General features: G+C 42.0%; 2 protein-coding genes across 3 annotated transcripts in view; one reads left to right on the top strand and one right to left on the bottom strand.

The window, feature by feature from the left end:
* Positions 1–8,429, top strand: part of MAP3K15 (mitogen-activated protein kinase kinase kinase 15) — an 81,068-nt gene extending 72,639 nt beyond the window's left edge. For both annotated transcript variants that reach the window (XM_059494067.1, XM_059494066.1), the window contains 9 exons: positions 920–1,097; positions 1,768–1,942; positions 4,020–4,205; positions 4,595–4,700; positions 5,859–6,069; positions 6,901–7,013; positions 7,160–7,257; positions 7,361–7,437; positions 7,943–8,429. In XM_059494067.1, the coding sequence (XP_059350050.1) occupies positions 920–1,097; positions 1,768–1,942; positions 4,020–4,205; positions 4,595–4,700; positions 5,859–6,069; positions 6,901–7,013; positions 7,160–7,257; positions 7,361–7,437; positions 7,943–8,057 (1,259 nt within the window). In that variant the 3' untranslated portion in view covers positions 8,058–8,429. The remainder of the gene's footprint in view (positions 1–919; positions 1,098–1,767; positions 1,943–4,019; positions 4,206–4,594; positions 4,701–5,858; positions 6,070–6,900; positions 7,014–7,159; positions 7,258–7,360; positions 7,438–7,942) is intronic.
* Positions 8,430–8,549: 120 nt separating this feature from the next.
* Positions 8,550–21,194, bottom strand: PDHA1 (pyruvate dehydrogenase E1 subunit alpha 1). The gene is made up of 11 exons (XM_059493475.1): positions 21,021–21,194; positions 18,281–18,349; positions 16,784–16,957; positions 15,700–15,826; positions 13,320–13,411; positions 12,859–12,951; positions 11,482–11,637; positions 11,223–11,294; positions 10,518–10,585; positions 9,584–9,692; positions 8,550–9,002 (listed from the first exon to the last, which is right to left on the bottom strand). Exons 1-11 carry the CDS (start codon positions 21,084–21,086, stop codon positions 8,838–8,840), a joined length of 1,191 nt encoding a protein of 396 aa, XP_059349458.1. The 5' UTR covers positions 21,087–21,194; the 3' UTR covers positions 8,550–8,837.
* Between the last annotated feature and the right edge of the window lie 1,113 nt (positions 21,195–22,307).

Raw genomic sequence — 22,307 nt, 5'->3', positions numbered from 1 at the left:
GAGATGCCTTGCACCAGGTTTCATGAGGTGACATACAGTGTTTCATTTCTGTGACTGTTTAACCTCAGCCATCTGAATATCACTCATGTGCCATGGAGTATGTCAGAGCTTTCTGAACAACTTTAAACTTCTAGCTCTCATCCTTCCCTCACCTCCAAGAATTTGTAGTGACAAGCATCAAAAACTTTTGTCATTTTTCAGCTCCATGGCTATGTTCACCTTCTGTTGAGAGAACTGCTTTACCTTCCCTGCCATACAGCTGCAAACTGGCAATCAGGATTACAGTAAACTCTCAACATCTGGTTGGTTTGGTCTCATCATTGGTTTGGTTTTTTGTTTTGTTTTATTTTAAATTTTTTCTTATTTTTAAGATGAATTGGAAAGGGAGAAGAGACTTCCTTCAAGCCAGTGCTGAGAGGGAGGGTCCTTGCTAAGGGCAGGGGCACCTGTGAGTGAGGCAGATATCTCAGGTATGGAGAGGGCAATTTGGTGCCCATTAAAGGTGAGGAGGACATGTAGCAGAGTAGTCTCTGCTTAGATAGACATGCCTGTGGTGGAGCAGCAGATGAACTTCTTGGTTCAATTCAGGCTCTTCAAACTGCTGATGTCCATTTGAGCCACTTTGTGCAGCCAGCACCAAGGGGGATTGTGTATATGTGTGAGAGAGGATAACAAAATAGCATTTCCTGTGAGTATCTGTGCTGTCTTTGGGTTTAGCAATTAACTTGTTAAAACCTTTTATTGCTTGTTCATGCAATGATTTTGAATTGTGTTACTGCTTTTTATCAACAATGTTACTTCTCCCTCAGCCATTTTGCAAAATGAGGTCTTGAAGTCAGTGAAGATGATGACAGCTGTTGAAAGCATGTTGCCCTTTTTAGCCTAGTTCTGTCACCCATTTTACCATGTCTGTTCCTAGATTATACTCGGAACACATCCCTGCCCCTGCCCATCCATGGGGAGCAGGCTGGCAGTAGCAGCAGTGAGCACGGCTCTGTTTCACCAGACTCTGATGTACAGCATGAGGTGTTTTTCGAAAGGCCAAAGAGATCCATTTCAGAGATTCAGACAAAGCATCCCATTTCTCATTTACTAAGGTAAAGTATTTGCTTCTCACTTGACATCCTTGAGGGATTCTGTGGGTGTAATTCATATTTTATTTTACCTGATGGCAATTTTTTCACATAATCGTTAGGTAAACACGTATGTTAATCGGGAAGTTGCATAGACAGATTACCAGTTAATGTAAACATTGTCTATATTTAATAATAGATTCCTCTAATAATTCCTCTCCTTTAAGGTTTCCATGTACTTTTACACTTTTCTTCCTCCAGTGAGTAAATGTCAGTGGTCTTATTGATTGAGTTGATATGGATTTAGGAGTTAAGTGAGGATTTGACCCTTCCATGTACTCATGACAAAATGGGAAGCAGAAATGCAGCTCTGCTTCTCGTAAAGTGCAAAGTAATACTTTCAAATGAGTATGTTACAGTATGGGTCCAGAAAAAAATGAGTGGTTTCAGCTTTCCTCCCCAAAGCTGACACTAATGCCAGCTTAGCAGGGGGAAATCAGCCATGTGGGTTTTGAGTCAGAAGAGGATCTGAGCCATCATCTGTCTCAAAAATAGCGTTTACCAGTCTGATCAATCTGCTGCTGTAGTTTGAACGGAGTTTTTAACCCCAGAAGTGTCCTTGCTCCCTTGTGGCAGCCCTGGTGCCTTGCTAATGCTGAGTTTCTCTTGTGCCTGTGCTGGGTGGCTGCCACAGCGTCCCTGACGAGGGCTCGGCCTCGGAGGACAGGGGCGCCTCGCCCTCGGTGGAGGACAAGGATTCCGGGCTGTTCCTGCTGCGCAAGGACAGCGAGCGCCGAGCCATCCTCTACAAAATCCTTAAGGAGGAGCAGGACAAAGTTGCTTCCAATTTGCAGGAGTGTATTGCACAGGTAATTTCACTTCAGCTCACCTTTTCCCATCTCAAAGAGAAAATAATGAGCCAAGACATATTCCTTTTCTTAAAATAAATAAATGAAGGTGTTTGGATATATTGAATATATGAAGGTGTTTGGATTGTTCCTTCTGAGTATCTTTAATCTCTGAGACATGTAACTGTGTGAGATGTTTGCTATTGTGTGAATGTGTAGCAAACACCATCTTTTAGCTGCTTGGGTTTATATGAGGGAGAGGTTTGGGCATTTGATGTGGGATTGTGGAGGGCTGAGGTTGGTGGGTTGGGTGGTTTTGATGTTGTCTTTTCTTTAGGCTTTTAAGGAGCTAAACTATCACATAGTAATAGGTATATTCTGCTTTAAAGGTAGAGACCTGATTAACAATTTTTAAGAAAACGTTTGTTAAGTAGGTGCCAGGATCACAGTATGTGAATCTTAAGAAAGCTAAGGTAAATTTTCTGAAGGGGGGAAGGTGGGATGGGAAGGTTTAGTTACTGTGAAGAGGAGCAAGAAAAAAAAATCATAGAATGGTTAATGCACACCCAGACATTGCCACACACCTGTAACAGCCTTTCCTTCTTAATGTCTTAATTAATGAGAAAAGGAGACTCAGAGGTGACCTTATCACCCTCTTCAACTTCCTGAAGGGTGGCTGTGGTGAGCTGGGGGTCGGTCTCTTTCTCCGGGCAACAACAGACAGAACAAGAGGACACAGTCTCAAGCTGCCCCAAGGGAGATGCAGGCTAGAATTAAGGAGGAAGTTTTTCACAGAAAAAGTGGTCAAATACTGGAATCATCTACCCAGGGAGGTGGTGGAGTCACCATCACATGTGTTTAAGGGAAGACTGGATGTGGCACTTGGTGCCATGATCTAGTTGAAGTGTTAGAACATGGGTTGGACTCGATGATCTCAAAGGTCTCTTCCAGCCTAAAATTCTGTGATTCTGTCTGCTTGTGATGAGCCTCTCTGGTGAATGTGACTTTTGCTCATACCCTTGTCAGTGATTTTTGGGCAATCTCCAGCACACTTGTTCGTGACACTGTCCCATCATTTATTCTTACTAAAGCTCTGGTTTTTCACCTGGACTGCACTCCCATAAAGGGGACCATGCTGACTCTCAGTGTGGTGTCCCCAGCCAGCTGTTGACATTGTGGTTCAGCTGTCAAGCCCTGCTGCTCCATGTCAGCTCTGCACAGCCCAGGGTTCGCTGCTCCCTGTGCTCCCTTCCACAGCAAATGCACCACAGGGGCTCCTGTAGGGCTCTACAGAGCACAAACTCAGGCTGGGGAAACAACTGGAATACATTTCTGCTCTGAGCTTAAACTGCAAAACAGCTGATAGCCTTACAAACAATTAAAATTCAGAGTCAGAAATAATCAGGGCTCCCAGCATTTTCAGCAATGAAGGATTATTTAGTAGCAGCAAGTCCTGGTTCACTCTCCAGCTGTTTTGTAGCACTGCTGTAATCCTCTATCTTCCATAATTTATGTACTAGCCCCTCTACCTTTTAATTACAGAGGTTGTTCTTACAGACATTTGGATGGCTTTAACTGTGGGGGTTATGGAGTGAAAATCATAAAATAAACACTGGTGAATCACTGTGTCATTTTAGACCTTTTTTTGACTTGGGATAAATGCATATATAAGCATACCTTTTTTCCTAAGGAAATCAAATATCTGCATGATTAGAGAGAAATCTGGAGATTGAGAAAGGATAGTATCTAAAAAAATTGGGTGTCTTAGTGACTCATTTTGCTTTTTTTATGGAGGAGAGCTGCCCTCTGCAGTACATTGCAGGAATGCGTGGATATCGTTTGGAACCTCTTCCCTTTGTGACAGCCACAGTAGCAGTAGATTTACAGGGGCTTTTTAAAAACAGAAAATACTTTTTTTTTTTTTTTTTTTAAGGAAAGATAAAAACTAGAGACTTTGCAGAAACAAAACTTCTGTGATTCCGTTCATCAATGTGAAATATACAGAAGAACTATGTAACCCTTAGAATATTAATGCTACTAAAGAGATGTTTAATGACTCTGGGATTCATTTGATATACATTCATTGTCTTTTCTCCAGAGCTCTGAAGAACTGCAACTTTCAGTGGACCACATCAAGCAGATTATTGGGATTTTAAGGGACTTCATACACTCTCCTGAGCAGAGAGTGATGGCTTCTACAATATCCAAGTTGAAAATGGATTTGGACTTTGACAGCACTTCCATCAATCAGATTCATCTGGTGCTGTTTGGATTCCAGGATGCAGTGAGTTCCTTTCCTGGTGTAGGGGCAGAGGAATGCTTTAGGTTGGAAGAGATCTTAAAGATCATCTATTTCCACCCCCCCTTGCATAGGCAGAGGCACCTTCCACTACATCAGGTTACTCCTGAACAAAGCTCATGCCAGGGGTTTGCAGTTTCCCCACCATTCCTCTCCCTCCTTGCACTGTAGAAGAATTTGAATATCACAGTCTGGTTTGAAATGGTTTGAAAGCTCTAGCCTAAAACTGTCAAATCTGTTGTTTAGATTTTGAAAGGTGGGAGGTTTTTAGTGCTGCGTGCAGTTTTTACCTTATAAAGCTTATTATGTCTATTGGAAAATAAGATTCTCTTTCCTAAGGTGTGAGCAAATGGTGTTTGCTGCTGCTTTTTCAGGTGAACAAAGTGTTAAGAAATCACTTAATAAGGCCCCATTGGATGTTTGCAATGGATAACATCATCCGCCGTGCAGTCCAAGCAGCAGTCACTATTCTTATTCCAGGTAAAGCAGCTGAAAATAATCCTTTTTTAAAAAAAAAAAAAAAAAAGGTGCTCTGCATATCAAAGAGCTGTAGCAAATGGAACAATTCAGATGTTTACTCTTTCAGCATGCCATTAACTGCACCACATGTTCCACTCATCAAAAGACATGGGGTCAGAGTGATGCAGAGAAAGAAGTGTTGATCTGGAGGATTAATGCTGTACTTGCAGTACAAAAGCACATAATGGGGAAATAACCAGTGGTTCTGCACCCCCAGTGTGGTCCAAACATGACCAAAAAAAGGCAAATTAAATTCAGTCCAAGCTGGAGATTTGCTAGTAAGAAAGAAATTATTCTGTATACATTAATGGCATCCAGCATGGTTAACACTGCACAGGTCTGCTTATGTGTTCTGAAAAATTATTAATGAGCTATGGAGCAGATGTTTGGAAGCGAGTGCATCAGTATGAGGAAGAGGATGATTCTGGCCCATAGATGGATGATAGGAAAAACCACCAGGAAGATAAATGTCTAAGTACTGTCTAGGAATGAGTTAAGTTGGAAATATTTAAGTAGTTTTGTAACTGTTTAAAATGCTGAGCACCCCTTCCAGTATAGGAATGTTCTGAGACACTTAGTAACAGTGAGCCCTTTCAGTCCAAAGTTGCCATGGCTTTTAAAGCCAAATTGGCCACATTTTTTAGGACTTTGTACAAGGAAAATCACAGCTGTTCTTCGGTAATAAGGGTGGCCACCTGCAGCAAGTTCTGAGAAGTGGGGCTAGAAATTCTCCCTGGAGAAGAGAAATGCTTCCTCTTTGGCCCAGGACGTTAGGGAAAATCACTATTTTTTTTCTCCTACTATTTAGGAAAAATGCAAGCTTTCAGGTTTCTCCTAACATATTTTACTGACAGTCTTATTACTCATCTCATGATATTTGTCCCCACTACAACTATGACCTACAGTTCTACCTTTGTTGGTGCATTGCTCATTCTAGAACCAATGCCAGAGAACCTGTGCTCCGGCTCACACAAGGCTTCACCATCCCCCTGCTCAGTGTTGCAATAAAGCACATTATGCAAAGTCTTCCCCACCCACAGTAGTGAAGAACAAACTGCACAGCCTCTGAAGACACAATTACCAAAAGAATCTTGTTCTTCCCCTCATTCCTTTTACCAGAGCTTCACACTCACTTTGAGCCAGCATCAGAAACCGAAGGTGGGGACAAGGACACTGATGAAGTGGAGCAGAATTTCCAACCCTCTGAACAGAACGGGGCTGAGGACGCTGCCATCACATCGGGTGTCAGCAGCCTCAGTTCTGAGGTGTCACACAAAGCTCAGCAGCAGCTCAGGCAGGAGCTGGGCAGACTTAAACACGACACCTTAAGGTAAATCTCCTGTAAAGACTCTGGGTGTATGTTCAGGCTGTCTTTGAAAAGCTACACTGATGGGTACATGCTTACCCATAGTACTGCTCACCTATTGCCTTGTAATAAGGCCTTCCAGGAACACAGGTGGATTTGGAATACCTGGCAGTACAGTATGGCAGCTGAACATAATTCAGTACAACTTTTGTTTCTGTGTAGTTAATCTATTAATTGCAGAATGTCACATTGGATTTCTACAGGGAAGTAATTAGGTTTGTGTAACTGTGCCAGTTTCCTTCCTACTCCTTGGATGCCCCCTGACTGGTGTCAGTGCCTCAAAGCTGTTCCTGCAAGGAAAGGCCACAGCAGCTCTGTCCTGGCTTACGGGACAGGCTGGCCACTATTTAGCACCAGCAGAGCTCAGCAGAGCCCTGCTCTGTTTCTCGTGAGTTACATGTGTAGGGTGCTGCCAGCCTGTTAACAGCTGAAGTTCCCATTCTTCTTTATGCATGTGATGTAAATCTGTGATCAGAAAGTCCCTGGTAAAACATCAGTGTTACATTGTTCAGTTGTAAATTAAAGTATAAAGGCAGCAACTCTGCCCTGGGAGGCTGCAAAACAGTAGGAACAGAATTTATGATCTATTTACTAAATTCTGCAGGTGAAAGCCTTCAAGTGGCACCCCTGAGTCTCAGACATCCAAAATGAAATCTCTAAGCCATTAAGAGATGTTACTTACGACATTACCCTTCACAAATGCCTCTGTCCTGTGGTACTCATTAAAAATTATATTTTTTTCAGTTAGATTTATACTCAGTGTGGTTGTGTTTGATCTTTCTTATATTTTACAAGGCTTATGGAAAATCTCATTCAGAAGGAGAAAGAGTATCAGACCCTCTTACGACAATCTTTGGAGCAGAAGACTCAGGAATTACAATTGCTTCAATTAAAACTTAAACCCAAAGGTATGAGGAGACACTGCAGTTACACAAAAACATATGAGATCATGTGTTTGTTGAAAGGATGCAAAGTCATACAGCTTCAGCTTACCTGGAAACAACCACTTTTGCCCTAGTTTTGAGGTGTATTAACCTTTGTTTTCTGTTAAAAGATTCCCAGCGGTCTGCAGCAACTTTTAGAGAGAATGCAGACCCTGAGCTCATGAAGTGGCTGAAACAACAAGGAGCAGACTTGGATACCATTAAGAGGGTAAAAATAAATTGCATTTAAAAAAAACCCCATAATTTTAGTCATAATTAGCAGTTTGGTTTCAAAGAAGGAATATTTATTTATGAATAAATTTGCCTTTTAGTTTGCTGAAGAAGATTACACACTAAGTGCTGTCCTTAATGATATCACCAAAGATGACTTGTGGTATCTTCAGCTGCGGTAAGAAAATACTTTTTAGTTCATTGTTAAGAGCTTAATTAACGTATTTTGTTAAAAACATTTTAAAGGTTGGTTACTTAAATAGGTCAGCGACAGTTCAGGGGCAACTGCCATCAGTTTCCTCTCAGATTTCCTGATAAAAGTTTTCAGAAGTGACACAACTACACCAAGGATGCTTTGAGCCATCTGCTTTGGCATTTATCCAGGTTGGGACCTTTTTTTGCACTCTTCACAATGAAATAGTATGAAAATATTCATATGTAATCATATGAAAAACAGGCAAAAACAATTTATGTTTTCTACCCATTGATTCAGGTCCTTTTCTCATCATTCTGTTAACCCCTGGCTGACCTGGAAGTTTTAGCTATAACCATAACAGTGTAGTTTGTTATGTACTGTCATAACCAGTCTATCCTTGGGATTTCTCTGTTTTACTTCTTGCTCATTTTAAGGCAATGGAGATGAGGGAGCTCTCCCTAACTGATCTCCATTTCCCTTCCTGCAGGGGGGGTGTTCGCTGCAGAATCTGGAGTGCAATCCTGAACCACCGACAAGCATCCAGCAGGACCTCAGTGCAGGTCAATGCTTTGGAAGAACACAGAAAGGGAATAAGCAAATGAAATACATTCCCAGCACTTAACCTGTTAGATGTATATATTTATATGTACAGTGGCTTGCAAGTTTTGCACAGTTATGTAGCTTGTTTGACCATCAGTGTAATGCACAGTGAACAGTAACAGCTTTTAAGTCAGTGTCAATGCATGTGAGTTATTTATGACAAGACTAAAGCACACGATGCCTGCCGATGTAATACAAAACATTAGCAGAGAAAAAACCCACCTGAATTGGCTTCAGCACTGTGAAAACTGTGAACTTAAAATGTGTTACTTCTGCTGGCTGATGGTTTGAGCAGGGAGGGGATATGCTAGAGCATGTCACCTCATTGTAGATGGATTTATACAGCTTTTTGTATTAAAGCTACTCTGACTGAACTACTGAGAAAAGCCTGTGTTTTCAATTAGTGACTTTTCTGCAGCAAAACCAGAGCACATAAATTGTATTTTTGGTGGGGTTTCTGGGAAAGAGTTCATGAAACAACACAGACCATTAGATAAAGGTTGGTAAAGTTTAATTTTTATTTTTCTTTTTACACTGTACTTAACACATACAGCAATCCAAAGAAAGTCAGTAAAGCAAATATATAGCACTTTAAATAAACCACTTTCGACTTAGCTGCTTCTGAAACATTCAGCATGGTTAAGAAATTCCATACTCAAATGGATTTCCTTACACATTTCCTCTTTTGAAGGAGCTCTTAAATAAGCTTAAGAGTTGTTTATATAGTTCCTGTAAATGCATTCACTTATTCACAAGAATAAGTTACACCAATAAAAAGGCCTTTAGCTGACAGACTTGTACTTTATCCACTGGTTTGGGCCACGCACTTCAAAGGGCGGCTCATTGAAGTAGATGTGGTGACCCAGTTCTTCCAGGGGAGGCTCTGGGTCAGTGGTAGCAAACTGAGCAGCTTCCTCAATCTCCTTCCTTACTGCCACATCGATTTCCTAAACCAGAAATGCATGCTTATTAGAAGACAGCTCAGAAAAAGCATCATGATTTTGAATGTAAATGCTATGCTAAAATATCAGTCAGAATTAGTTAACAATGACTAGAAATATAAAATCAAAAACCTTTTAAAACTCCTTCCCTACCAAACTGCATCATTTTGGGTAGTACTGGTACCTTAGTGACCAAGGAACATGACCCCACTGAGCCTAGAGGGCTCCTCAGGGTTAGAGAGCTCCTCACTCCTTCACTAGGATTCTTCACATTTGGTCATTTCCCTTTCCAAGACTCATCCCCTTCTGGAGAGTCAAGAAAGCCCAGGTAATTCTGATTTCTATCTGTTAGCAAATTACACCCCCCAGCCTTACTTAGCACCCAAAAGCAAAAGGCCTTTCCAGCAGAAGACAACTTCAGGACCTGGTCTGCAACAAAACTTCACCTTCACTTACAAAAGTGATGTTAAAGCAAACCTTAAGTAACTTTAAAGAAAAGCATGGCATGCTGCCCAGTGATGTGCTTTCTGGAGATCATCAGTGTGTGACTGCTCAAGAGCTTCCTTACATAGCAACTAAAACCATACCTTTAGTTCTTCAACACTAGCAAGGTTGTTGTTGACCATTCTGTCCTTCAGCAAAGTAATGGGATCACTTTTGCTCCTCACTTCTTGAATTTCTTCTCTAGTACGATAGCTAGGAACAAGACAGGCAAAGACGTGAACCCTGGGGCACAGTGAGGTCTGGACACAACTCACTTCTAGAAGAAGAGTCCAAAGAGTTGGCAGGGATGCAGTGACAACACAGAGCATTGATCACCCAAAGGATGGCACAGAGCCAGAGGCCTCTGGAGAGAGATTTGTAAAAACCAACTGAGCAGAAGTAGCTCCAGACTCAAGGGAAAGGGGAACAAACCCAGCCTGAGACAGTTATCCTGAAGGGCCATATTTCCTCCTAACCCTTCCCTGCTATGGAGGGGGCTGCATGACATCCACATGCTTCCAAGTCACTGCAAGTTTCCAGTGAAGAGCTGGGATACACCTCAAATTCATGCAGACACATGCAGCTTGATCAGTTGCCTAAATCTCTCTAGCACCTGGATGTTTGTACTTTTAAGATGTGTTCTACTTGTCTGGGGAGTCCAAACTGTTCTTGTAATTTTACCTTACAGGACTTTAATCTTTTTAAAACCCCAGAAAAGCATGATGCTAATTAATCAAACCTTCACTAGGACACACTGTAAGCAGAATTCATTAATAGAGAGCACAGAAGTTTAACTGACTTTGTGCTTGTTCTAAACCCACATCTTTTAATTCTGCATTAAAACAAGTGTGTGACATGGCTACAGATTAGCAGCTGAGCAGGGAGATGAGTGAGCAGGCTGCTCATAGCAGTTTCACTGTAACCTTTAAATGCATCTGACATCTGATTGAAACACTGAATTTCACAGTATAATCTCTTAGAATCTGACCATCAGTACTTATTTTCAGTGAAAAGAAAGAAGGAAGAATGTGACAGTACCTTATTCCAGGGTCACTCATACTGTGGCCATGGTAACGATACGTCTGTAACTCCATCACAAGAGGACCCTTGAAATGAACAGAAATACTGAGTGCTGCCACCATGAGTGACCAACTTGTTACAGCAGCAACTGTTTGCTTGAGCTGAATTGCACTAGTGATCAATTATTTTTATTCAATAGGTTCTTCTCAGTTTAATTTACATAATATTAGCACTTATAGTTTCACACAGTAAAATGAAACCTAATTCTTTTTAAATGAAAGCATGTGCTGATATTGTAAGCATTTATTTTCATGTTCTCATGAGCAGCTTTACAATTTCTTTCCTTCCACCATTACTCAGAGTATTTCCAATTACCTCACAGAACCTTCATTACTTCAAGTATTGAAAATCTTCAAAACCAGTGTTACTGTACTTGGGTGACAGACACTAACATTGACTCACAAAACCTTTATTTCACTTTCCATTTCTTGTAAATATAGAATGACTATCACCTTCCTTGATGCTTCCCCTAACTAAACACAGAGATCACAACTGCCTGACAGTCATAACACCTTTCACAACAGAAAGTAACTGTGGTAGAAATGGGAAAAACTGACAGTATAAATAATAAGTGTTTGGTTAATACCAATTGAGGAACTACTTATGCAGCAATAGCTTGCAAGAATTCCACCCATGGAGAAGGAATGCCAATTACAGACTTACTTTTCCAGATCTGCAGTACTCAGCTGCAAACTTTATTGCTTCTCGGACACAGAGCACATCCATGCCATCCACCTGGTAATGAGAAAAGACATGGTAAGGCAAAAAAAATCCCAGCCTCCAAACTTCAAATCTCATAATTCTACAAGTGGAACAGAATTCATCTTCAAGTAAATATATGTAGAAATAAACTAAATACCTATGTATGTGTTGTGTAGGTATGTGCACACACATTCCCCCTCAAAAAAAAAGCTGTACTCACCCTGAGACCTGGAATGAAGTATCCTCTTTTGTAGTAGTCAGTGCTGGCTGCAGCTCTTTCAACTGATGTTCCCATTCCATACCGATTGTTCTCACAGACAAAAATACAAGGCAACTTCCATAAGGCAGCCATGTTGTAGGTTTCAAATATCTGGCCCTGAAAGAAAATTAAGTTACATCTCATCAGGGAGCTCAGCCTTCAACATTAGGCTCTACTGAAAATCCTTCAGTTGCAGAGGTCTAGAAATTGTAATACTTAAAGTGATCTGAAACCAGCCATTTGCTACAGGTCAGAAGGAATAAAAGAGAAGCTACACTATATAAGGTAATTTTCATCTCAACCAGTAGTTGACAGAAGTTCATTTTTAAGCCTGAATCAGTATCTGTGTTAGGGTACCACAAAACCTTCCACTTTAACTTAACTCAGGTATTTCAGCAACAGTCATAAAAAATACTTGACAATTTATTTACCTGGCAGGATGCTGCTACAGCAAAGTTAAGTTTGACTGCAGTCAGCCTTGATTGCTCTGAGTCAAATTCAGGGAAAACCATGAACTGAGATCTCCACCTGTGCTTTGAAAGTGTGAAACCATCAGTGGTACACACAAATCACCAACTGCTTATCTGGCTTATTGTCTCAGCTGATAACATGAAGAGTCTGGCTGGAATATCCTGGCTGGAATATCAATAGTAACTGGCTCTGCCAGAATGCTCTGTCCTCTTCTCAGTCTTCAGAAACATGATTTACACATCTCTCTCTCCCTATCCAGCAGCACTGTCATCTTCACTGCCATCCTTCAGAGCTCTCCTTACAGCACAGACAGTTCAGGGTGCCACACTTAGGTGAGCTGTGCACAACTGGAAAGAGGGTAAAGAGTAACTGGAAACCTCTCCTCTCAAGATTTGTGTGCCATTCACATAATTAACCATTAGCCTCATTCACACTCTGTGCTCCAGAACAGAAGGAGCCAAAAACCTTTCCCTCCACTACAGCTACAAGGGCCAAACTCAAAACAGGGGTGGGGAAGGACAGATGTTTACACAGGTCCAAACTATGATAAAAGACTGCAGGCACATGGAACATTCCTGATGTATAAAGAGCACCTAGCAATTAACTTCTAAACTGTTCACCTGAATCACCCCTCTGAGGACTACACAGTTGTTGGAACACATCCCTGCTCAAACACCTAAAACAACTCAAATAAGAGGTGGCCATGTCCAAAATCTGCAACATGCCTGGCCACCTCCAGGGAGTTCATCAACACTGCCTGGGTTGCAGGTACACAGGGAGAGCAAAGTGTGCTCTTCCACCCCTTGGAGTAAAGGCAGAGCTCAGAGCACAGAAGGAAAAGGGATTCCCCCAGCCACACTGCTTTACCTGATTGGCGGCACCATCCCCATACAAGGTCACGCAGATTTCATTTTTAGCAAAGTATTTACAGGCCAGAGCAATCCCAGCTCCAAGAGGAACCTGCCACAGAGTACAGGACAAAACATTTTAGAACAACATTAAAAGGAGTTGAATATAGGCAGCCTGAGATCTTGAAGGAGACATTTAGGCTGTTAGAAACCTGCTCAACAAACAAGCTGTTACCAATCAGCTTCCCTTTGTTACAAATGTTATTGCAGCCAAAATATAAACATGAAAGGTATTCTCAATTTGAATTATTTTTCTACAGTTTACAAAATGGTGAGAACACCAGAATAAGACATACCAGCCTCAGAGTAATGGTATCTGCATACAAGGTCACAAAGCACAAAAACTGAGAGGAAACACTGAGAGGCAACAGGAAACAAGTTAATTGAGCTTGTGCTTTAAAACAGAAGTAATGTATGTACCTGAGCACCAACAATACCATTGCCACCATAGAAGTTTTTGGTATACATATGCATTGAACCTCCTTTTCCCTTTGCACATCCTCCTTTTCGACCTGAAACGTGAATAACAAGCAACTTCTGTTTTGGAGGAAAAATAATACACAAATAGAAACATGTAATTCAGTTCCTAAAGGTAGTAACACTAAGGCCATGATCTGTGTGGAGTTAGGACATGAGGGCCTCTCTCATACAAGTTTACAGTTAAACATCTCAGAAAACAAATAAGGAGGGAAAAGAGAGAACAATAACAAAAGCGTAACTGTGGTAATATGGACGAGATTAAGAAATTTCAAAACCAAACAAAAGTTTCAGTGTCCTACTATACAAAAGCACTTTCAGATAAATATGAGGTTTTTTTTTTTTATAGACAACAAGGTCCCATATCTTAATCTGCAAGAAGTATATAATTACTTTCAGCTTCTGCCAGAAAAGTAAGAATAATGTTCCAAATTACTTGCAATAATTTAGACTTGTCTTCCCTTTGACAATAACCTCATGTAAAAATTACCAATAGGACACTAAAAAAAACCCCAACTGCTACCAGCTCCCCATTCCACCCCAACATAAACATTAGTCAACCAGCCCAGCTTAATTCAAGGTGTAGTTTGAAGATAACAAGTGATCCATTAAGCCTTACAACAAACCCTATTTAAATGAGCCCATCTAAGAACACAGAATTTCTCATCAGCCCATTCCATATCCTACTCTTTTCTGTCTTGTTACTATTCATAGAAGATTGTATTTTATTTCTAATATGCACAGCTTGTCTGGTTGGTTTTCTTATATTAGCCTGTGTGTTTATTTTAGAAATGCGTCTCTTTCTGAAATTTGTACTTCTCTTTCTTACTTTGTAGTGGATCATTTTTATTGCTGATATTTCTCATACCTTTCCTATGTTTATGGATTGGTTAATTGGCTTTGTGGGAGCTGTTACAGATTTTGCCAGCTAGGACCAAAGAAAAAAAAGTCTAATTTTAAGAAAAATAGTTTTACGAATAAGTAAAAGTAGGCTGTATAATTTACTTTTATCAAGCTCCCTCCACTTTTTGTACACTCCCTTCTTGTATTTAATAATTCCTTATTAACCAATGTTACTTTTTGCTACATTTTCTACTTTTCTTAGAACACAAACTCATTTCTCATGTAATTGTCAATTCTCCTGAAAAGTCCTTTTCTATAGCTTGTTTCCTCTAGGATCTTATCTACGGTTTTATTTTGGGTGACTCTGCTTCCTTCTCCTTCAAAGATTTTTTAATTCTGTCATTGTAACTCATGCTGTCTTTTAGTTTGGCATTTGTAGTCAAGATCCTTCTTTGCAAGAATGGCTCTAGCAGCAGCTCTAAGAACTTTCCCCAAGTGTCATTTTCTGGAATAACTGTCTCTTTACCACAGGCATTCCTTCCCAATTGAAAGAGCCCCAATAAAGTCAAGTATAATGTTAAAGAAAGTTATGTGTCATGAAATGTAAAAAAATCCCACTACATTATGACTCATATTTGTATCTCCACAGCCATAGTTGGCTTCAGTCATGACAATCTTCCCATTTATTTTCTGACTTACCAGTACCCAGTGACACTTGGCCAATCAGTCACCACTGGATTCTGGGTTTTTGTGCACATTACAGTTGTGCATTCTTAGCATAAACAATTGTTAGTTTTCAAAATCATACCACCTGTCTAACTCCCAAACAGGCTTTCCTATACTAACATTTCAAGCATGAAGATTCTCAGATCAAGTCTTTATTATACCAGTGATGCATAAAGGCCTTCAACCTCCTTGGATCTGTTCACAGACCTCACATGAGTTCATCAGGCTGATCCTCTCTTCCCTGCTCCATCCTCAATCCTAGTGTGGACAGCCATCTCTCCTTTCTGCAAAATCTCTGTCTCGATTATCACTTAATATTCTTGTTACAGTCAAATTCTCCCAAATCAGTTTATCATTACAGGCAAAGTTTACCAGTCTTCCTAAGACTTCATCAGCATAATTCTGAAAATCCAGGTCTTTCTCCTAGGAAGGATAATGCCCTGTCCCACTGAGAGCAGATGCCTATCATGAGCAAGTTCAAACCTGCTGCAGCACAATGAATACAGCATATGGTATCCAGAAAAATCTTATGAATTTGTTTTTTAGAAGTACCAGTACTTCAATATTCCTGATTAGCTAATTTTCACAGTAAAAATCAGTGATTCATAGAACTGAAACAATTGATCCATTCTGCTATGTCACTAAACTGCTTCTGAAGGCCCAGTATACTTTGTGCACTGACATCACTTTGAATTTGAGAGAAGCATTCTGGCACAAGCACAGCAGATGTGACCTCACTGTGCAGAGCACAAACCTGTGAGCTCAGCGAGGATCTCCCGGACAGGCACCCCCCGGGTGTAGGTGAAGCCGTGGGCTCTGTACGCCGTTATCACATGGTCTGTGGGCTTTATGGCAGCCTCAATCCCCACACAGCAGGCCTCCTGTTACACACAACAGACAAGGTTAGCAAGGAAGAAAAACACAGCTGCCACAGTCAGCACTGTGGCATACTGCTGATCCCACACACACCAAATAGTGGCCGGTCACAGGAAGAGCACAGATACAGGAGACCGACTTAAATCCCAAGGGTTGGTAACAGGCCTGGAGCTACAACAGCCTTGGGCTCTACATTCCCATCTGACTGACTAGCAAAGGCAAACGGGAGAAGAACCAGAATCTGCAAATATCTGAAGAATTTCTTCCCCCAATGAAGTATCTCAACAATCACAATTCAAATATATCAGGGGATAATGGACAGACAGCAAAGTTTCAGTAAGTCCATGAAGGACTAGCAGAGGGGAGGAGATTTGGTCAATGGATGTTCAGGGGGTTAGGCCTTTGTTTGGGTAGCATGCTGGTGTAAGTCATTGGAGGCTGATGATGGTGATTAGTAGGCTGTATAATGTAATGTCATTTCACAGGTGTTTGCATGAGGAGAGGAGGGTTAAGGGGAGGAGTATTGCAGTTGGGGGGATAATTTTTAGCATTGTAGGAGGTTGAAGTTGTGAAGGTGGTCAGAGCCATGGGTTCGGGTGAAGGCTACTAGTAGGGCCAGCTGTGTGCCTGCTTTGCAGATGGAGAATGTTAGCATGAGGATAGGTTCTCCGGGCTGCTGCTTTTTAGTGGGCACATGATCCATGAGATACAGAAACAAAAGCCATCAATGAAACTTGAGGGGAAAAATGCAGGCCTTCAAATGTGCTCATTCCTCACATTCAGCTGATCTTCAGCTGCACTGTGCCCTTCCCTGTCTTTGTGTCTCTCCTCCTCCCTCCTCTCGTCCCTCTCCTTCTCTCACAATGCACATAGATAAACCACTTCTACATTCTCCACTCTATTAAAATCCCTACATTAAATAAGCTAAGACAATGAAAAACCTCCTGGCCCAGAGCTCTTACCTGACCATCATATAAGTGGCAGAAGCCACGAATGATCTTCTGCTTGTAGAGCTGGTCAGACTTGAGCTCCATGCGGCGGATGGTCTGCATGGTCTTGTAGTACTGCAGCCCCTCGTCCCGCGTCATCACCGCCGTGGTGGCCGGCCCTGTCTCCAGCCGGTGCAGGTCACACTGCTGCAGTCAAACAAGTCATCATTCCCTCAAAACCATTCATCCTACTTAGGAATATTACTTCATTTTTTCATGATCTGCCATTTTCAAATTCAGAGTGTAATAGGTCAGGACAACTGTGCACTGTTTCAAAATTCAGGGAAATAAAACCCTTATTTTTAATAAAGACAGATTTCTACTCAGAAAATAAAGCCTCATTATTCCTAGAAGCAGAAGATGAACTCAAGTCCTCCAGAAATATGGCAAAAAGCACATTTCCATGGTTGTTGCACACTAAATACTAGGTAAGAGCTACAGAGGCTTAGTGAAAAGATAAGAAAGATCAAGAGTTTCCTCTGTTAAACAGTTTGTAAGATCTGGCCCTAAGACTGGCCCTCACCTCTGCTACCTTTATGATAAATAAACAGTAAGTTCAGTGGAAGAGACTAAACAAATGACTCTGTCAGTGCAGATTAAATGGCCAAAATACTTTTATATAGGTTAAAGGCAGCTTCTATCAAATCAAAAGTCACTCCAGAGCAAATCCACTGACACCTAGATGAACTGGATATAACACCTGGGCACACTACTCAAGACAACTCTGCTTCAAAGTTCACAGAACAACAGAAACCCTGGAGTCTTGTTATCAACACAAGATCAAATATTAAACCTTGTATCTACTCAAAAAAGAATTTTCATATAAACATATATTCCTTCCCTTCCACCTGAAACAATTTTCACACTTCACAGCACAGCCAAACAGGGAGAGGGTGGAAAACAACACAAATTATTTCTTTCAGATTTTCCTTCATCAACTCCTGAATGAAACACCAGCCCAGAAGCTACTGCCAATAGAAACATCACTTTTTCCTAAGACCCAGCCACAGTGGAAAGCTGACAGAATATAACACAAGTTTTCTGAGCAGCACCAAGTCAAACATTGAAAGGATGCCATATTTTTTCCTCAAAAAGCCACACAGACTTCAACCAGCTGCATCTTTGGGACAGACTGCAAACACCTAATTGTTTGAAAAGCATTAAGGAAACAACAGAACAGAACAGAAAAGGTTCTTTAGTTTCTTTCTAACACTGCTCTCACAGCTGCATTGTAATATAACAGCTGTAAAAAATCACAACTTCACATTCTTAAGAAACAAGTAACACTACCACACACTGCCAACACAATGCTTCCAGCTGCACTTAGTAATCAGGTCAGCTAGTGAGGGGTTTGGTTCTGGAAATTCAAACCACATTTTCTAACTGAAAGAGATCTGGGGACCAGCCCATCAGGTTAAGATCTCTAACAAATGCTTACAAAGAATGCCAGTACTAAGTGTTCTTCTTCACCTTAATCTCAAACTTAGCTTCACTTGCGAAGTCTCCGTAGTTACGTGATGCCACCATCACTCGAGAGGCCTTAAAAGAAAGACAAAACCAAAGCATCAGCAAAGTTTAAATGTAATTATCAAGTAAAAGTATGTGACTTTGCAAGTAATTTCTAAGAGTATTCTTTTCAAGTAATTTCTAAGAGTACTCCCAAACTGAGATAATTTATAAATAAGACACAGCAGTAGTATATACCATAAGACCTGGGAACTTTTATTCTGTATGCCAAAGTCCTTTAAAACCCATTATTTAAAATTAGGATTAGAAAAAGAGAATTTAAACTGGTAATACTCTTGATTAAAATAAACTGGTAATACTCTTGATTAAAATAAACCCAGTAAGTTTCAAAACTTTTGACAATGAAGAGCACCAAAACCATAAAAATAATTGTTTATCCCTTCAGATGCCAGGCTGACAATATAAGGAGAGACAGCCAATGCAGACTTTGATTGCTGACTCTCTGTGCTGACTGGAATTTTGACTAGATAGAACAAGAAAAACCCAATCCAAAACCAACCAAACAAAAGGAATCCAGCAGATATCTGAAATATAAACTGCTCTCAGTTTTTATTTTTAATAGGAAGAGAAACTGGAGGATTCAAAGCCATAACAATGGAGAGAGAGAGAATCATTTTAGTACCAGCATGGCCACTACTCTAAAAATTACGTGGAAACACAGAAGGTTCCTGAGGATACAAGAAATACAGAACAGAAAGGGCGACATGGTAGGGGAGAGATGGGAAAGATGTTTAAAAATACACTACTGCTCCCTTTTAAAGAAGGAACACTGGGTATTGACCAGTGAGTGGTGGTGATTTTAGATTACTTTAGCAAGTTTCACTGCAGCATCAGACAGGATGGGCCCGTGTCCATGCATGCTCTGTGGCCACAGCATAAGGAACACTACATCTTTAGTGGCAAGACTAGGCTGCTAAATAAGTTACAGAAAAACTTCAGCAGCTCCTTCAGCCAGGGAATCCACACACATTTAGCTGAAGGCAGATTCCACCAAAATTTTGAGAATGTTCAGGTCACCATCTCCAAAAAAGTTCTGACTGACACGTGTGAAGCTTGGGAGAAAATTCTCAACCCATGGTGGTTACCTCCTCTGTTGCATACTGATCAGATTTATCAGTAACACTGCCCCCATTCACTCTGCCCTGATATCAGATTAAATATTTAGGAGTTTTAATTTAAACCCAGTTTCTACACTATTTACCACAATACATCAGTATTATCAGTGAAGAAAAGCTATTTTACTTCTAGAGCTGGAGTAAATCCACAGTTTGGATTCACAGTATCTCAGAATGGGCAGGGTTGGGAAGGATCTCTTTAGCCCACCTGGTTAAACTCCCTGCCCTGAAGAGGACATAAAAGCACACTGAGGAGTCTGGACAAAAGCCCTGATTTGTGGGCAGTACACCTATCAAAGGTACACCTAGACCAGACTGACTGAGGCCTTACCTCACTAACAGCTCCCTAGGTTAGCAGCATTTGGAAGGAAAAAAAAAATGAAGAAGAGTAAATAGCTGTATCAAATAATGAGGGGAGAAGAAGTCAGCAAATTATTATCCATCCAGAACAGAACACTGCAAATGATAATTTCTATACATGGAAATCCATCTGTACACTCTGGAGAATGCTCAAAGCATATATGAGGTACTGCTTTATGGATTAAGTCTACCTCTATTTATTTGGTAATTTATGCCTTCACTACAGAGGCATAGGAACAATTAAAGACAAATATTTACATATTTGGTAAGCAGTTATTGAAATATCTGAACCAGGTTTACTTTGGCATTCCAGGAGAACACAGCATGTCCAGAGCAGGCCAAATACCTGTAGTAAGGGACAAATTTTAGCCACCCATATTTGCAGAATTTCATCTAGAGATTCTATTTGTGAAGTAGGAAATACTCCAAGATATGCAGCCCAAAGACAGATAACGAGAGCTTCCAGTGAATTTTCTGCCCTGTGTTTTTGTGATGGATCCAGTGATCCACAAGCAGCGAATGCCTGGGTGAGAGAGCTGCCTCAGAACCGGGAAGCAGCAATATATCTGCTCTCCATGGCAAAAAGGCACCTGATTTCCAGTTACCTAAAAATACCTTTTAACTCTGGCCTTGCCAACAAGCTTTTTTCAGCAGGGTTAATTTTTCCTCATGGCTACAGTCATTACAGTGGAATAAGCAGCATGAAGTGGTAAAAGCACGATTTTTCACACAACAAAGATAAAATACAACAAGTGACTCACACTAATAACAAAAAAAACCAAACTTTGAAACAAAATTCATGCAGAAGTTGAAAGGGGCTGTTGGCTGAGCAAAGGGAGGTCAAGCAGTTCAGTCACACTCGGGCCGAGCAGGCCCCTCAGAGGGACCTGACCTGTGCTGTCCAAGAGTGTAGGAACAAGATCGATCAAAGCCCTGCGCCATTAAGGGCTTAAAAAGCGAGCTCCTACACGCGACGACCATTTTACTGTCACTTGGGATCGTCAGGCAGAGACAGGGAATGAAAAACCCAGGGTTTTTTTATTTATTTAATTTTTCATCAGTGTTTCTCCTTTGCCGCCGGAGCCACGCTCCCGGGCAGCCCCCGCCGTCTCTCCCAGGCTGTTCCTGGAGCTGCCCCCGCGCGCCCCTCCTACCCCGCACCACTCCCGAACGGGCCGGCACCGGCCGCGCTCAGCGGCCGCACTCACCGTCCTCCCGGCGGCCGCCGGGCCCTGCAGCAATCGGGAGAGCGCGGCCAGCAGCATCTTGCGCATGGAGCGGGAAGGGAGAGAGGGCAGCGCCTGCCGCGGGGCCCGTCCGCGGCTCTCCTTCAGCCGCCGCCTCCTCGGCCGCGACCGCCGCCTGTCCTGCGTCCCCGCGCCCTGCGCATGCGCGGGTCTGCGCTGCGGCGGCCCGGGCAACGCCCCCTGCTGGCCGGCGGAGCCGAAATGTCATTAAAGGTCATTAAAGGTCAGCGGTGAGGGACGGCTCGGATTGCCCCTCAGAACCACGCGGGGCGGGCAGCAAGCACGGACCCCTGCGTTAGGAGGAATTTTGGATCTTCGGAGGAATTTCTTCTCAGAAGAGGCGTGTTTCTCCTCAGAATTCTGAGCAGAATTTCTTTTCAGAAAGCACAGTTAGGCATTGGGATAGCCTGCCCAGGGGGCTGGTGGGGTCACCGTCCCTGGAGGTGTTTAAGAAAGAGTGGACGTGGCACTCAGTGCCGTGGTCCGGCTGACGTGGTGGGGTCGGGCCGTGGGCTGGGCTCGATGGTATCAGAGTTCTTTTCCAGCCTCATTGATTCTGTGCTCAGGTTTGAGTGCTTCATGTGCTGCTCCGTGTGAGGGCATTCCCTGGCTTTTAAATGCACAAAGTGTTGAAATGTTTTCCCTTTAACGTCACAGGCATCCCTCCCTTGGGAAATACACAGCAAAGTTAAAATTTAACTCGATGCCGCTGGGTCCTCCCACCGTGTGACACCTGCTGATCTCTCCAGCCAACCTCGTTCCTCCTGCCGCTGGCTCCGGGGCACACGGGGCGGACAGCGGGACACGGGACAGACACAGCTGATGGGCTATGCACTGCTCCCGTGCTCCTCGCCAAAAAAACCCAGAAAGTAAATCCTGGGGGTTTTCACCTCTTGGCAGCACCAGTGCTTCTGTCCTGCAGGTTGCACAGAGCTCAAGTGATTAATGTTTAAGGCACAATTTCCAGTGAAAATGTGCCTCTCAAACTACACCTCACCTCCATCAGAAAAACCTGAAGACGCCATCTGTTTCCAAAATACAGCCTCATCTGGATCCCCACTGTACTGTCCACCTTCTTCCCTGGCTTCCCCCATTCCATTAATAATGACACTTGTGGCTAATGTGATTTTTCTCTCACTTTGTCTGTAGCACAGAGTAGGAAGGGAGGTAGCCATCTCTCATCTCATAAAGATGTTGTGAAGAAGCCTAATTTTTCATATATTTGGTTAGTTCTTACTCAGAAAAACA

Source organism: Ammospiza nelsoni, chromosome 2 (assembly GCF_027579445.1).
Source record: "Ammospiza nelsoni isolate bAmmNel1 chromosome 2, bAmmNel1.pri, whole genome shotgun sequence".
NCBI lineage: Eukaryota > Metazoa > Chordata > Aves > Passeriformes > Passerellidae > Ammospiza > Ammospiza nelsoni.
The sequence above is the reverse complement of the archived record's forward strand: the minus strand, read 5'-3'. Positions and strand labels throughout refer to the sequence as shown.